This window comes from Scyliorhinus canicula, chromosome 7 (genome assembly GCF_902713615.1).
Source record: "Scyliorhinus canicula chromosome 7, sScyCan1.1, whole genome shotgun sequence".
NCBI classification, from domain to species: Eukaryota; Metazoa; Chordata; class Chondrichthyes; order Carcharhiniformes; family Scyliorhinidae; genus Scyliorhinus; species Scyliorhinus canicula.
The window spans coordinates 189,655,570-189,671,488 of NC_052152.1; the positions used below are offsets into that span (position 1 = coordinate 189,655,570).

Below are 15,919 nucleotides of genomic sequence, written 5' to 3' on the forward strand. Positions count from 1 at the left end.
CAACCAGTAGTAAAGTGGCAGAGTGGAAGTCACGTGCTTTCCATTCCGCTGATTTGAAAGGAATGAAAATCAGACGAGTTCTACAAAGGGTAGACAATCCGCTCTGCCAGATTGCCCCCATAACGATTAACACACACATTTACCACACCCGTTGTTTTTAAAAGTCTGGATTTACACAATTGTCATCTTGTTGCCCTGTACACACGCAGCTTGCTCAAAGGAACCTCCAAGTTACACACTATCCTGACTTTAACACATATCGCCGTCCCTGGGGTCAAATTCCTGGAACTCCCTTCCAAACAGCACGAGGTGAACCTATACAATGTGGACGACCACAGTTCAAGAAGACAGCTCATCACCAAGAACAGTTCCAGAGAGGCAATAAATGTTGATTCTTCTAGTTACACCCACCCAAGTACAGATAAGGGAAAATTACCAGCAATGTGAGATATCTGCAAAGGTTTATCATTCCATGCAATGAACAAAGAAACATTTTCATAAACTGAGTCATGCAGGTGTGTAGTGCACCTTATCACATGCAAGAGCGTTGAATGCAAACTGAATTAATTAATTAGTCATTTAATATTCATTTCATAGCCTGCAATTGCAATGGCCACGCCTTTCAATGTGTGTATGATCCTGAGGTTAATGATCGCAAAGGGAGCTTGAATCGCCAAGGTCATTATGAAGGAGGTGGCGTCTGCGTTAATTGTGAAGTAAGTATATGTGTGTTACCCAGACTGTATTTCCGATTGATTCTGCTTTTACAAACGAGGCCTCTGTGAGAAGGTTTCCAGTATAAATCCTAACCACAGACAGTTCAAGTCATTTTGTTAAATTGAATTTTTTAAGAAAATCACTCGCTGCACGTTTTTTGACAAATTAACTTCAGGAAACGGCATCCCGTAAATGGGGAAGGATTGGGAGAGAAATTGAAAATTTGAAATTCGCGTTGACCCCACATCTCAGTGGGTTGAGCATCGTGGTGCAATGCCATAGCAATGGGGCAGCCCTGTTCCCAATAGGTCAGCACGGTAGCACAATTGCTTCACAGCTCCAGGGTCCCAGGTTCGATTCCGGCTTGGGTCACTGTCTGTGCGGAGTCTGCACATCCTCCCCGTGTGTGCGTGGGTTTCCTCCGGGTGCTCCGGTTTCCTCCCACAGTCCAAAGATGTGCAGGTTAGGTGGATTGGCCATGATAAATTGCCCTTAGTGTCCAAAATTGCCCTCAGTGTTGGGTGGGGTTACTGCGTTATGGGGATAGGATGGAGGTGTTGACCTCGGGTCGGGTGCTCTTTCCAAGAGCTGGTGCAGACTCGATGGGCCGAATGGCCTCCTTCTGCACTGTTAAATTCTATGATAATCCCAGATTCACAGAAACAGGGAGCCATAGATGGGGGCCACAATGCAGTTCACCAAGAGGCAAAAAATAAATACCAGAGAGCCATCCTCACGCTGCTCTCACACACACCTCTTGTTTGTCTGTGAGGAGTAGCTTATATGGAGGCCTGGAAGAGACTGGCTACAGACATGTGTGTCGCAGGTAAACCAGAACTAGGCAGGAAAAGTGGTAGTTTCAAACTTCAGGATAGATTCGTGGAGAAGGAGCTGGCCCGTGCTTGCTGCTCACTACAAGATATATAAAATGGCAATAAGAAATGAGAGGGGCCAGTTCCAAAGAAAAGTCGTACAGACTCTCAACGTTAGCTCTGTTTCTTTCTCCACAGATGCTGCTGGGCCTGTTGAGTTGCTTCAGCATTGTTTTTATCCCAGATATCCAGCATCCCCAGTATTTTACCTTTATTTACGTGAGAAGAACCAAGGTGCGCAATTTGCATGACCTGATGGCAAAATTGGAGATGAAAAGCCACAAAAATCCGTTCTCCTTGACGGCCATTTTCTCCGACTGGATTGGATTTAGGGTGAAATGAACACAAGATAATATTTTAACTGTTAAATTATCTCCTGTTTTATCTTCAAGCACAACACTGCCGGGGTTAACTGTGAGCGTTGTGTGCGTGGTTATTATCGGGCACCCAATGTGCCGATCGACTCTGTAGACGCTTGCCTTCGTAAGTTTTATTATTCACCTAATTTGCTTTTCTTATTTCTTGGAGGTGGTGTGGGATAGTAGTCGCAGCACTTGAACCGATGTGTTTCATGTTGTTCCAGCTTGTAATTGCAATTCCGAGTTCACAGAAGATGCCTGTGAGGATAACACAGGCCGTTGTTACTGTAAATACAACTATGCCGGTGAGGACTGTGACCATTGTGCAGAAGGATACTACAGCTTTCCCAACTGTTACCGTAAGTATTCCGAATACAATCTGTTAATTAACTACTGAGATTGAAGAATGCTTTCTGTTAAAGGCAGTGTCTTAAGGTAGAGATAAATCTACGAGGTGGTGAGGGGAGGTGTTCACAGCAGGTTTCAGGGCCCACACCAGGTTGACTCACACTTGCACCTGGTGCAGATGTTTCTAAAGGATTCTTAGACCCCTCCACTGTGATCAATATATAGTTTGGTTTGATCCAGCTCGGTTTGGACCTCGGGGGCGGGATTCTCTCAGCCCAGGGATGGGCCGCAGAATCGCTGCGCTCGGCGCAAATCACGCCACGCCGCCCCGACGCGATTCTCCGCAGAGTGGAGAATCGGTGCCATTTGCGCCGGTGCAGTCAGCACGGCGCTGGCCAGGGGCCGCTCTACAGCCCCCCCCCCCGCCCCCCCCCCCCCCCCCCCCCCCCCCGATTCTCTGCCCGGGATGGGCCAAGCGGCCGTACCAAAAAACCCTAGCCCAGCCAGCACCGTTCTAACTTGCTCTTAGTCGGCGGGACCTCGGAGTGGAAGGGTCTGGGGTTGTCTGTTGGGGGTGTGAGGGGGGGGGGGTAGGGTGTGGGGGGGGGGGGGGGGTTCCGACCGCGGAGGGGCCTCCGCTGTGGCCTGGCCTGCGATCAGGGCCCACCAATCAGCGTGGCGGTTCTCGGGCTGGGGGCCTCCTTTCTTCCGTGCCAACCCCTGTAGCCTTAAGCCATGTTGTGTTGGGGCCGGCGCGGAGAAGGGAGCCACTGCGCGTGCGCGCATTGACGCCGAGGTTGCTGCGCACTCGCGGACCCCAAGGCGCCCAGTTGACACCGGGATCAGCAGCTGGAGCTGCGTGGGCCGCTCCCCGTGCTGGCCCCCTGTAGGGGCCAGAATTGCCCATCCTGAGGCCATGTTGACGTCGTCGGGAAACGCGACGGTGTTTACGACGGCGCCAACACTTAGCCTTAGGATGAGAGAATCCCGCCCACGATTACCACTCTTTTCTTGATTTCACTGACGACACCAGAGCCTCTCTTCACAATACAGCTTGTCTGCTGGTGAAATGAAAGAACAGCAGTTACCACTTTGAGAATTCCCGAAGTATTGTGCAAGTAGCCACTTTTGAAATGGAATCGCACATGTAATTTGGGGAACAGCCATTTCTGAATTTTACACAGCAAGATCCCGCAAAATGCCACAAGTGTATCCCAGTGTCTGGTTGTGCTTGGGAAGAACCTTGCAAGCTCCCCCCACAGCGGGTTTGGTGGGTGGGCGACATTTAATCAGGTGGGAGGAAGTTGGTTAGAGATCCTGTCACATTCCCACCTCCACCCCGATTAAGCCCGCTTAAGAGCCTCACCTCTCGGCTGCTGGTATTAATCCAGCAACAGGCAGGCAGGGAACACCCTGGCACTCAGTGCCCGATCAAAAAACCCAACTTGGGGAATATTAGGCTGTCGGAACCCACCCCATGCCCTTGCTGACCTTCCTCCCATCGCCTCCGCCTCCCCCAGTGGTATTGCTGCATACAATAGAGCTGCCTGACTCTGATTGGTAGACAGGACTTCTGCCCCTGGGGGTCCTTGATCCTGGGAAAAGGCCCACTATTGACCTCTCAAGAGCCTGAGTGTTACAAGATGCACAATCCTTCCCTAAAAAGAAGTGACGGGGTCTCCTCCGCTTTCCCCTAGCCAGCAGCCAAGACCCCTGTCGCCTCCACAAGATTCCACTCATAATGTGGGTTATGGGATAGATGCTGGTTAGCATACCAGGGCAACTCCAAAACGTGCCCTTTTTTAATATATATCTGGAAGTGCAGATTGGGTTGAGGTACAGTTTGATGTCTTATCCACCTCTGACAGTAGGGCGGATGGTCCCTCAGTACTGACAGCGTTGTCAGTGCCTGGAATGCAGATCAAACCTATGACTTTCTGAATGGGAGGTGAGAGTGCTACCAAGGAGCAAATACTGACACTTGATGGCGGTAAAGCCCCCGTGGAGCAGGAATTTCATCGACTGCTGCTCACCAAAAGGGATAGCGGTGACACTGGCTGTGTTTGTGCCCCATTGCTTCTTACATGTAGACCAGCTGAATGAGACTTTGTGTCAGTGCAGATTTTGAGCTGAATTAATTTTGCGATCAGGCACTCAATATGAATTTAACGTTTCTCTCCAACAGGAATGAACACAGCCTAATAAAACATTTTCAATGTAAACTGTCCCACGACACACAAGGGGCAAAATATGTCTAATAAAAGAATGGAGTGTATTGGAGTAATGCAACAACAGTGTATGCGCACGATACTTTATGCAACAGATAATGGGAAACTGTTATTTCAGAAGTCCACTGTGGCCCTATTGCTGACACTCACCTCTGAGGTCAGAATGAATGGTTTCCCACTCCCTGAACACCGAGGTCTTGGCCGATACGCCGATGCAATACTGAAATGAGAGACTGCTGAATTAGAGGAGGTGTGTGGACGTAGAAGATCCTATGACACAAATCCTGGCCTTTCTTTGAAAGAATAACTTAAAAAAAACAGGTTTGGCTGTGTCAAAACCTGGAACTCTCCTCCTACTGCGCTGCGGGTGTACCTACACCACATGAACTGCAGCGGTTCAAGATGGCAGCTCATCACCATCTTCTCAAGGGCAATTAGGAATTGGGAATTGGCAACAAATGGTGGCCTGGCCAGCGACACCCACATCTAACATGCAGAGATACAAACACTGGACGAGATTCTCCGAAATGGAGGCAGAGTGTCCGCGCCGTCATGAACGCCGTCGCATTTCACGACGGCGTGAAAAGGCACGGGCACAACCAATTCTGGCCCCCACAGGGGGCCGGCACAGCGCTGCAGGAGTTCACGCCGCACCAGCCTCCCTTTCCGGTGCTAACTGGGCACCGCGCCAACCCACGCATGCGCAGTGGCACCGCTCCAACCCACGCATGCATGGGGATTTCCTCAACGTGCCGGCCCCGACGGAACTTGGCGCAGGGGTTCAGGAGCCGGCCGCGTAACAAAATAGGGCCGGGGCTGGAGAGGCCGGCCCACCGATTGGTGGGCCCCTATCACGGGCCACACCCCATCGGAGGCACCCCCCGGTGATGGAGCCCCCCCTCCCCCCCCACAGACCGCCCCCTGACCCTGCCCGCAGAGTTCCCGCCAGCTGCGAGCAGGTGTGGACGGCACCGGTGGGGCTTTGCCATTTCCGTGCAGCCGCTCTGTCCATCAAGGCCGGAGAATTGGCGGCCCGGCCACGGACAGCAGGCAACGACCGGCGGCGCGCCAAACGCACCGGTGCAAACGGCGCCGATTCCCCGCTCCTCGGAGAATCGCGTGCCGGCGTCAGGGCGCGGTTGCGGTGATTCTCCGGCCCGGCGCGGGGCTCAGAGAATCCCGCCCACTATTTATTTTTTTAAAAATAAATTGAAAGTACCCAATTAATTTTTTCCAATTAAGGGGCAATTTAGCATGGCCAATCCACCTACCCTGCGCATCTTTTGGGTTGTGGGGGCGAAACCCACGCAGACACGGGGAGAATGTGCAAACTCTATACGGACAGTGGCGCAGAGCCGAGATCGAACCTGGGACCTTGGCGCCGTGAGGCAGAAGGGTTAACCCACTGTGCCACCGTGCTGCCCTAAGAACACTATTTCAAGAAGAGCAGGGGAGTTATCAACAATGTCTTGCCCAATATTAATCCCTTGATCAACATCATGTTTTTAGACAATATAAATATATATTCTGGCCGTTGCGTATTATTTATCGGGGGTTGCTATGTACACGTTGGCCACCAGGTTTCCTACATTACAACAGTTCCTCTTCAAAGTTCCTTCGTTTTCATAAAAGTACATTGAGACATCCTGAGGTTGTGAAAGGCGATATATAATTCCAAACTTTTATTTCTGCACACTCAGACTGATTTAAAACAAATATAGTAGTCAATTATTTTATAATTTTCCATGCACCCTGTACCTATCCAAATACGAATTTGAGGTTGACCTGCTCCTGGACTTAGCAAATAGTTTATGACCAGATTTAAAAAGGAACAAGACAAAGACTGCTTTTTTTGTTTACTGTATTTTTGCTTTGTTCATCCAATTCTCCCTGAGGACAGTCTTTAGCTCTCTGATTGCAAACCAAAGATCCAGCAGAAAACAATCCTTTGTTAAAGAAATACATGTAATAAGTTCAAAATGAAAGGTTTGTCTGAAACTGGGCTTCAGTCTTCTTTTTGACCTGACTTTGATCAGAAGATAATTGATGGGTTGATTAAACTGTGTTTTGTTCAACAGCTTTGCCAGTAGATCCTACACAATCCACAGGGGCTCTGATTCACGTAGGAAAAATAATAAGTAAGTCACTGGACGTTAAAGGTGTAACATGTGCTTTGTTCCAATTTCCATATAATATTGCAGCTTTAATTGTGTTTCACGGGTGATACAATGACTCTAAAGATACAGAAAAGTGGCCGTAGCTTCTATTTCAGATGGGTAATGAGGTTTAGGTCAGTTGGCTGGTTTAGCTGGTTTAGCTTAGTTGGCTGGACAGCTGGTTCATGATGCAGAACAAGGCCAACAGCGTGGGTTCAATTCCCGGACCGGGGGTTCTGGGGTTATTCATGAAGGCCTTCTCAACCTTGCCCCTCGCCTGAGGCGTGGTGAATCTCAGGTTAAACCACCACCAGTCAGCTCTCCCCCTCAAAGGAGAAAGCAGCCTGTGGTCTACTGGGATGATAGTGACTTTACACTTACACTTTTACACAATCATCTGGAGCTGTGGGTCAGTGGGGGAGAGAAGTGGGAAGAGGAACATTTTTACAGGTAAATCAAGATAGCACAAAATGCAACACAGTAGAGATTTCTTGACCTTTGAGTACTGATACCTCTGGACCACGTGAGCAGAAATCGAGGAATCCCTGATACTTTCTTGCATTACTGCAGGGAGCGTCAACCTAACCGTAACAGTTAAAATTGCATTTCTTCGTTTGCTATTCAATGTATTTGCTTATCAGTTGATAGACAAGTACATCAGTGGTGTCCAATGGTTTACAACTACTTAATAAGTCATGTTCAGCTTTTAATATGTGGGAGTTTGGAATTCTCTTGTGTGCTTTGGGCACCAGAATTCCACAGTTCCACCTGTATGCAATTAGAAATATGCAGAGAAATAGTTAGAGAAGTCTGAATTAAGGTAACTGAATAAATCCTTGGGTACGTGAAATTTTCCAAGATTTTTTTAAACCAGTATTGATCAATTCTGGCTATGGCTTTCCAACTTGAATGGAAAAATGGACATTTTTCCTCAGTTTTCTCCTCTCCTCTCCTGACCTTTCAGAGACATTGGCAATAGCCAAGCCAAACAACCATTCTTCATGCGCGGGCCTCAACACTGAGTAATCGATTCAGTATTGCTGGTCATCACAACATAATCCCACCAACATGTGTAAACAAGCTTGTACCCTCTGTAGCATGGTTTTCTAAATTGAGATCTGGAGTAGAGCCCAATTAATGTCTCCCTAACCAAGCAGTGGTCTGGTGAATTGAAGAGCCTGGTGTTTCTTTGGCTGAAATCGAGAAACTGCACAGGATGAGAGTTGAACCTGAGGGATCACCTAGTGGAGATCATTAAAATAAGTAAAGGGTTTGATAGGGTAGCCATAGAGATTATGCTTTCGCTTGAGGGTGAGACATAGGGGCCTTACAGGGGAAAAAAGTAGTCACTAATAAATACAATGAAGGATTCACCCAGAAAGTGGTTAGAAAGTACAACTCAATACCAGAAGGAGTAGCTGAGATGAATAGCATTTAAAGGGAAGCTAGATTCAAAATATGAGTGAGAAGAGAATAGAAGGGTATGTTGACGGGACTAGGTGAAGTCATTTGAGGGAACCTGTGCATAGCATAAACACTGGCATGGATTTGAAGGGCAAAATGTGTGTACTTTGAAACTGTGCAGCTTTTGGTCTGTATAACTGAGCATAGTGTAGGGAATCTAACTTTAATTTAAGGAAAGACAGTATTTCACTCCAACATTACTTTTAGCTTGTAATGGAAAATTAGGCCCAACGCATGTGAATGTGCAGCCTTGAGTGTGAAATTACTTACTCAGTGGGACTAAGTGATGATTCTGTAAGGAGGAGCGAGATGGGGACTTTTGGGTGTTCTGATTCTGTTCGCTTGTACACATGGCCGAACTGTGTTTCTCTTTACCTTAGACTGTGACTGCAGTACAGCGGGAACCCTGAACAATGACTGCCAGCCAGACCTGAACACGGGGCGCTGCAGCTGCAAGCCAAACTTTACCGGCCGCTTCTGTAATCAGTGCCTGCCTCGTCACTTTGGAGCAAACTGCCAGCGTAAGTTACCCCTGAAAGGAGAGCTTTGCCGTTTGCTCGGCTGTCACTTAGCATCTCACTCTGGTTTTGTCTGGGATTTGGGGGAATCTGCCTTAAAATTGGAAATAATGGAGCGGGGGTGGTGTTGGGGGAAATCTTGCATGCCGAGAAAAAAAGCGAAAGTTACTTTGTCTTGCTCTAACATTTACGACAACACCTTGCATTTTTAAGGCGTGTTTAACGTAGCAAAATGTTCCGACGGGCTCCTCTGGAGAATTGTCAAATAAAATTTGACACCAAGCTATTATTAGGACGTGTGTCCGAAAGCCAAAGAGTTAGGTTGAAGGAACGTCTAAAAGGAGAGAGAGAGAGGCAGCGAGGTTTAGGTTAGAAATTCCAGAGCTTAAGGCCTGGGCAGCTAACGATGCGGCCACCAGTAGTGTTGTGAAGGAAATAGGGAATGTGGAAGAGGCTGGACTTGGAGATCACAGAGGCTTGTAGGGTTAGAGGATGTTAGAAAGATAGGGAGGGGTGAGACCATGGTATTTGCAAACGCAAGCGAGAATCCTAAGTCATGGCTTACTTCAGCATCACTGGAGATATTATGGGCGTGGTTCTTTGGCTGCGCTCGCCCGCCGACCGGAGAATCCCGCCTGAGGTCAATGGATTTTTCCATTGTCGGCGTCTCGCCGGTGGTGTTCTTACGCTGTGCGGAGCGGGAGAATCCAGCCCTATAGTTCATCCCAGTGAAGTGCACAGTGTAGTTACCTGGCCCATGGACAACAAAATGGTAACTTGCTGTATAGCTTTGAGATCCAACATTTTCACAGTTGTCAGTAGGGCTTTGTGACAGTTGAGTTATCCAATGCTTGCTGTAATTCTCATTGTTTTATGATTGTAGCGTGTCGCTGTTTGGGCCCAGGCGTTACTGGCGGGAGCTGCAATGAAGAGACTGGACAATGCTTTTGCCGACAAGGATTTGAGGGTTTCTACTGTGACCAGTGTGCTCCAGGCTACTTTAACTACCCACTCTGCCAACGTGAGTCCGTGCTTAGGTTTCCAACTTGTACTATTCTGTGCAGGTGGAAAAATACAGGAAATATAATGAAATAAAACACCATAATTTAGGTTCCAAAATTATCTTCAAACACTAAATATTAAAATAAGCCTCTGGTTGATACACTGAGAATAAGCAGAGCTAAAAATATACATTACTATCAGTGGATGAATATACAAGAAAATTGCCATCTTCAACCGTCTGAAGGGCAACTAGGGATGGGCAATAAATGCTGGCCTAACCAGCCACACCTACATCTGGTAAATTATTCTTTTAAAACACGCCCAAGGCACCCAGTGGAAAATCGTATGTGTACTTGTTAAATATTTTCAGAAAATGAATTGTTAATTAAATGGTTTTCATAGCTATAAATCATGGGCTGGATTCTCTGCCAGCGGGATGCTCCATTTTGTCGGTAGCCCGGGGGTTTCCCCACAATGGGAAATCCCCATTGACCGGTCGGCGTAACAGAGCATCCCGCTGGCGGGGTGAAACAGAAGTGTGGCACGGCGGGGTGGAGAATCCAACCCCATATATTAGCAGTTAATAAGCTAGAGGTGCAGATTTATTGATCAAAGGAAGAACTTGCATTTATAAAGTGATTTTCATGTTCTCAAATGATCCCCAAGAACTTCTCAGCCAATTAATTACTTTTGAAGAGTTTGATGAGAGCATGAACACTTAGATTCTCATCCCATGGTAGGTGCCAGAAACTGGAGCAGATGCCCGAGACCTGAAATATACTCAAGAGGTCCAGCATGGTCTACACAACGTCTACTAGACGCCTCCCAAACACTAAGAAAATTAGGAGCCACATCATTATGTGGCTAGAGTTCTTGAGTTATAGTTTAGCCATTCCATGAGCGAAGGGAGTTCTCTACCTGAAAGGAACTCAACATCCCTGCCCACAGGGCAGCACGGTGGGGCAGTGGTAGCACAGCAGTCTCACGGCACCAAGGCCCCGGGTTCGATCCCGGCTCTGGGTCACTGTCATGTGGAGTTTGCACATTCTCCCCGTGTTTGCGTGGGTTTCGCCCCCACAACCCAAAGATGTGCAAGGTAGGTGGATTGAACACGCTAAATTGCCCTTTAATTGGAGAAAAAATGAATTGGATACTCTGAATTTATTTATTTTTTAAAAAATCCCTGCCCACTACCCCTTTCCCCAAACAGCTCCACTTCATCCCACCCCATCTCCACGCTGTGACCATCCTCCTGACGCTTAAAGGGCAGCCAGTAGCCATGGAACTGGGGGAAGGTAATATTGCAGAAAGAGGCCATTCAGTCCATCGTGTTTGTGGGGGCCAAAAAAGAGAAAAAAGAAACCAGCCACTCCTTTTACCCCTAGCCCTTCACTGCTTGCTGGTACCTGAAGTTCTAGATCTGTCACTCCTGGCATATCATTGCCTGATAATTATTCAATATAGCATCTTTAACAATGAAACATCTCAAATGCTTCACAGGATTATTATAAGACACATTATGACACCAAGCATGTAAAGAAATATGAGCTCAGGCAATCAAAAGGTTGGTCAAGGGGGTAGATTTTAAGTAGTGACTTAAAGGAGAAAGTAAGGCAGATAGGCAGAGAGATGGAAGGAGGGAATTTCAGAGCTTGAGGCCGAGATAACTGAAGTCATAGCCTGTAATTAAAATCAGGGTGCCCAGGAATCCATAAGACCATAAGGCATAGCAGCAGAATTAGGCCACTCGGCCCATTCAGTCTGCTCCGCCATTTAATCATGGCTGATATTTTCTCATCCCCATTCTCCTGCCTTCTCCCCATAACCCCTGATCCTCTTATTAATTAAGAACCTATCTAACTCTGTCTTAAAGACACTAAATGATTTGGCCTCCACAGCCTTCTGTGGTAAAGAGTTCCACAGATTCACCACCCTCTGGCTGAAGAAATTCCTCCTCATCTCAGTTTTACAGGATCGTCCCTTTAGTCTGAGATGGTGTGATCTGGTTCTAGTTTTTCCTACAAATGGAAACATCCTCTGCACGTCCACTCGTTACAATCCAGAATTGTAATGAATTAGATACCTTGGAGGGTTGTGGGGGTTGGAGGAGATTATAGATGTATGGAGGGGCAAAGCCACGGAAGGATTTGAAAACAAGGATGAGAATTTTAATAACTGTGTGGTTACTTAACCCGGTGTCAATGGAAGTCGGTGAGCTCAGGGGGAATGAGAAAGGCTGTGAACTAAGACATGGGCAACAGAGTTTTGAATGTTCCCATGTTTACATAAGGTAAAATGTGGGAAACCGGGCAGGAGGGTGAGATGATATGCATAAGCTATCATGAATATAATGATGTAAACAACCTCCGCAGCAGGTGGCGGTGTAAATCTACCATGTGACTCTGTACCTCGAGGAGTTGGGAGTTAGTCGTGTTAGTGGATAGTCATACTTGCAGTAGCTCGTGGATAATTTATCAATAGTAGGAGTTTGTAATATATTTCTCATAATTATCTTTACCATGCATTTATTTTATAATAAAACACTCTTAACTAGTCAACAACTAGACATTCTTCTGTGCATTAGTCCTACTGGCCAACCACAAGAACATAGCAGAGGGTATTGGAGTAGTTGAGTCTACAGGTACTGATGTGGTCTCATCAGCAGATGAGCTGAGATGAGCGAAGTCGGCAGAAGGTGCAGAAGTGGAAATGGGCAAGTATGACATCGGAAGCTCATCTTGGGATCAAAGGTGACACGACAATTAGAAACAGACTGACTTAATTTCAGACTGTTGCCAGGGAGAGGGACAGAGTCAATAGTTGGGGAATGGAGATTGAAGTGGAGTCCAAAAACAATGGCTTCAATCTTCCCAATGTTTAATAATAATAATAATAATAATCGCTTATTGTCACAAGTAGGCTGTGAAAAGCCCCTAGTCGCCACATTCCGGCGCCTGTTCGGGGTGGCCGGTACGGGAATTGAACCCGCGCTGCTGGCCTTGTTCTGCATTACGAGCCAGCTGTTTAGTCCACTGTGCTAGCCATGTTTAATCGGAGGAAATTACTGCTCGTTTAGCACTGGATGTTGGAGAAGCAGTCTAATAATTTACCAACAGTGAAGGGGTTGAGTTTATCGTGTGTCATCAATCACAATCCAAAGCCAGACCTCTGAACCGATCTCTGCTCAACTGATAGAGATAGTGTTGTTAAGCATCGCTGAAAACAGGAACTGTGGTAAACCTCAAACCAGCTTCGGGAGGTTTACCATGCTACCAAAACCAGAAGATGGCCAGAATCAGATTATCTTAATTCATGCTTGAAACAGATGATTGGAAAACTTTTGTCAGATGCCTGATACTTTGTACAATCTCTCCCTCCCTCCTCTGCCTAAAGTGTTTTAGACCTTCAGCTCTCTGCCCATTGTGTTTGCTTACGTTACAACAGTTAATGTACTTCAAAGTAATGCATTGGGTGTAGAGCATTTGCAGGCTCTGCCAAGACATTTGGCAGTCAAATGTGAGATAAATACAACTCTTTCCTTCTTTCAAAGTATGTTTTCTTACCTTATGAACACATACCTACTCAGAAAGCTCAGATGCATTAGCTTGCTTTAATGTTACCTCTGAAGAAGGCTTTGGGCCTAAAACTGACTGCCGAGAATCTGAGGTTGAGCCCCTGTCCTCCTTTAATTCCCAGGTCTAAATGCTAGCTGGAAAATGGACACAACTGCTAAAGCTCCAGAGGAAGCATGTTCAAAGTGTAATATATATTTTTCTCCTCTCGCTCTTACAGTGTGTAGCTGCAGCATTGCTGGCAGCTTGCCCGAGGTTTGCGATCATTCTGGACAGTGCCTGTGCAAGCCGGAGTTCGACGGAGCTCGCTGTGATCAATGCGCTGTTGGCTTCCATTCCTACCCTCGTTGCCACGGTTAGCATTCTTCAGCCAGGTGATCTTGGCAAAGTATTACATTGACCGATATTCATCTTCCATTGGAAGTATTACATCTTCCAATATTCATTGGAAGTAGGGGGAAACGTGGAGGTCCTCCAGGGTCTCTTTTTAATATTATTTCTCCGTTTCCCCAATGGCAGCCAATTTTGAGAGGCTGGCTAGCTGGCTGTCAGGCAGGAAGGCCTGTGGGGCAATGTCGCAGCTGAGAGAGGGAGGTAGGGAGGGAAAGATCTAAGAGTGGAGGGAGTGGAACTGGGGGTTCACTTGGAGAATGGCGCGGGGGGGGGGGGATCAGCAGTGGAGCATGATGACGTGAGGAAGCCAGTCACAGAAAGTTAGCAAGGGGGGCTGCTGAGGGGGTGAAACTCTTGGCCCTCTTGGCCCACGAGCATCAATATAAAAAGCATGCTCCTGCTCGATTGGCATTTTTCGCTTCCCTGCTTTTCATGACCACTGAGATACACGGTGCACAACCTCATTAACATATTTAAATTAGAAATATAGGAACAGAAGTAGTCAGTTTAGATAGTTGAACCTGTTAAAACCATTTACTGAGATCAAGACCGATCTGTAACCCAACTTATTTCCCTTGACTTTGTTAAAGATCATTTTATTTTATTTTTAAAAAATAAATTTAGAGTATCCAATAAATTTTTTTCCAATTAAGAGGTAATTTAGCGTGGCCAATCCACCTACCCTGCACATCTTTTGGGCTGTGGAGGTGAGACCCACGCAGACACGGGGAGAATGTGCAAATTCCACATGGACAGTGGCCCAGAGCCGGGATCGAACCTGAGACCTCGGCGTTGTGAGGCAACAGTGCTAACCACTGCACCAGCATACCGCCCAAAGAGAAGCATTTAATGTTTCTGCCCGGTTCCGAATCGGGTTGAAGATCATTTTAACTGAGATCGATCGATTTAATAATTGATTCAGTTTCAGTGGCTGTTTGCAAAATAGAGTTCCAAACATCTACCATCCTTTTTGTGTAGAAGTGTTTCCTCATTTTACTTCTGCAAGACCCTGGCTCTAATTTTTAGACTATTCCCCAACGAGCAGGAATAGTTTCTCCCTGTCCACCCGATCTGTTCCCCTTAATGGTGTGAATCCTTGTTCAAACCATCCATTAACCTTCTAAATTCCAGGGAATATAGGGTGCGATTCTCCCAAAGGGAGACAAAAGTGCCGACGCCAGAGTGAAAACCGGAGTGTTTCACTCCGGCATCGGAGGCCGCTCCTCGCTCCCTATTCTCCCACCCCCAGGGGGCTAGTACCGGCGGCGCGTCAATCTCGCCGCCGGACCTTGGCGCCCGCGTCGAAGTGGCGCCGCCAGCCACATCATTCAACCATGCGCGGTTGCCGTCCTCCGCCCCTCAAGACATGGAGGACATGAGGGAAAAGAGTGCGTCTTTCAGAGACGCCGGCCCAACGATCAGCGGGCCAGACCCCTCCTGAGCACCCCCCTGGTGCTCGATCCTCCCTCCGCCCCCCACAGGCCACACATGCAGCGGTCGCGCGCTGTTCTCGTCGGCAGCGGCCAGGTGTGGTTGGCGCTGGCGTGAACCGGTCGGATTAGGCAGGCCGCTCGGCCCATCCGGGCCGGAGAATCGACACACCATTTTGGGGGTGGTGGGAGAATCGCGTGTGGATGCCAGGGCGGCGTGGGTGAATCGCCTGGCACTCCCGCAATTCTCCCACCCGGCGTGGGGGTTGGAGAATCACGGCCATAGTTCTCCTTGGAGATTAACTCCTGCAGTCCAAGGATTATTGTGGGATGTTTACACAGTGCTCCCCACAAAGCCTATCCTCCCAATGGTGTGGTCACACTAAAAGCTCCAGGTGTGGTCCAACACAGGATTCTTATGACTGGATTTCTACCCACGTGTATTCTGTTCTTCTAGATTTAAAGGCCAGAGTTATTGACCCGCATCGTGAGGACAGGTTAAAACCCACTCTGGTTAAATAGGAAGTTAAGATGGTTTGGGGCCAGCCTCATATTATTAAGAGTAGGAGGAGAGCAGGAGAATGATAAATGGCAGAAGTGTTAAGAGCGGGTGCGAATCATAGAAAATCATGCAAAGCGGAGCAGGCTCCCATGGCTATGAAGTATGTTGAAAGAAGACAGCATGCACGAGGGAGTAGACCACCCCATCGACCATGTACCAATCGTAGATCCCCACCCCAAACGTCCCCATCACTGGCAACACTGATACACTCCTCCTGCATTACACAGATTGCCGTCTTTTTCCAAATTGCATATTTGTGCTTCAAGAGGTTGCACGGTGGTACAGTGGTTAGCACTGC

General features: G+C 47.6%; 1 protein-coding gene across 2 annotated transcripts in view; it reads left to right on the top strand.

The window, feature by feature from the left end:
• The window catches only part of lama5 (laminin, alpha 5), a 324,952-nt gene that overhangs the window by 154,364 nt on the left and 154,669 nt on the right, over nucleotides 1-15,919 (top strand). For both annotated transcript variants that reach the window (XM_038803518.1, XM_038803519.1), the window contains exons 8-14: nucleotides 598-716; nucleotides 1,982-2,072; nucleotides 2,173-2,307; nucleotides 6,603-6,662; nucleotides 8,525-8,665; nucleotides 9,546-9,683; nucleotides 13,457-13,591. In XM_038803518.1, the coding sequence (XP_038659446.1) occupies nucleotides 598-716; nucleotides 1,982-2,072; nucleotides 2,173-2,307; nucleotides 6,603-6,662; nucleotides 8,525-8,665; nucleotides 9,546-9,683; nucleotides 13,457-13,591 (819 nt within the window). The remainder of the gene's footprint in view (nucleotides 1-597; nucleotides 717-1,981; nucleotides 2,073-2,172; nucleotides 2,308-6,602; nucleotides 6,663-8,524; nucleotides 8,666-9,545; nucleotides 9,684-13,456; nucleotides 13,592-15,919) is intronic.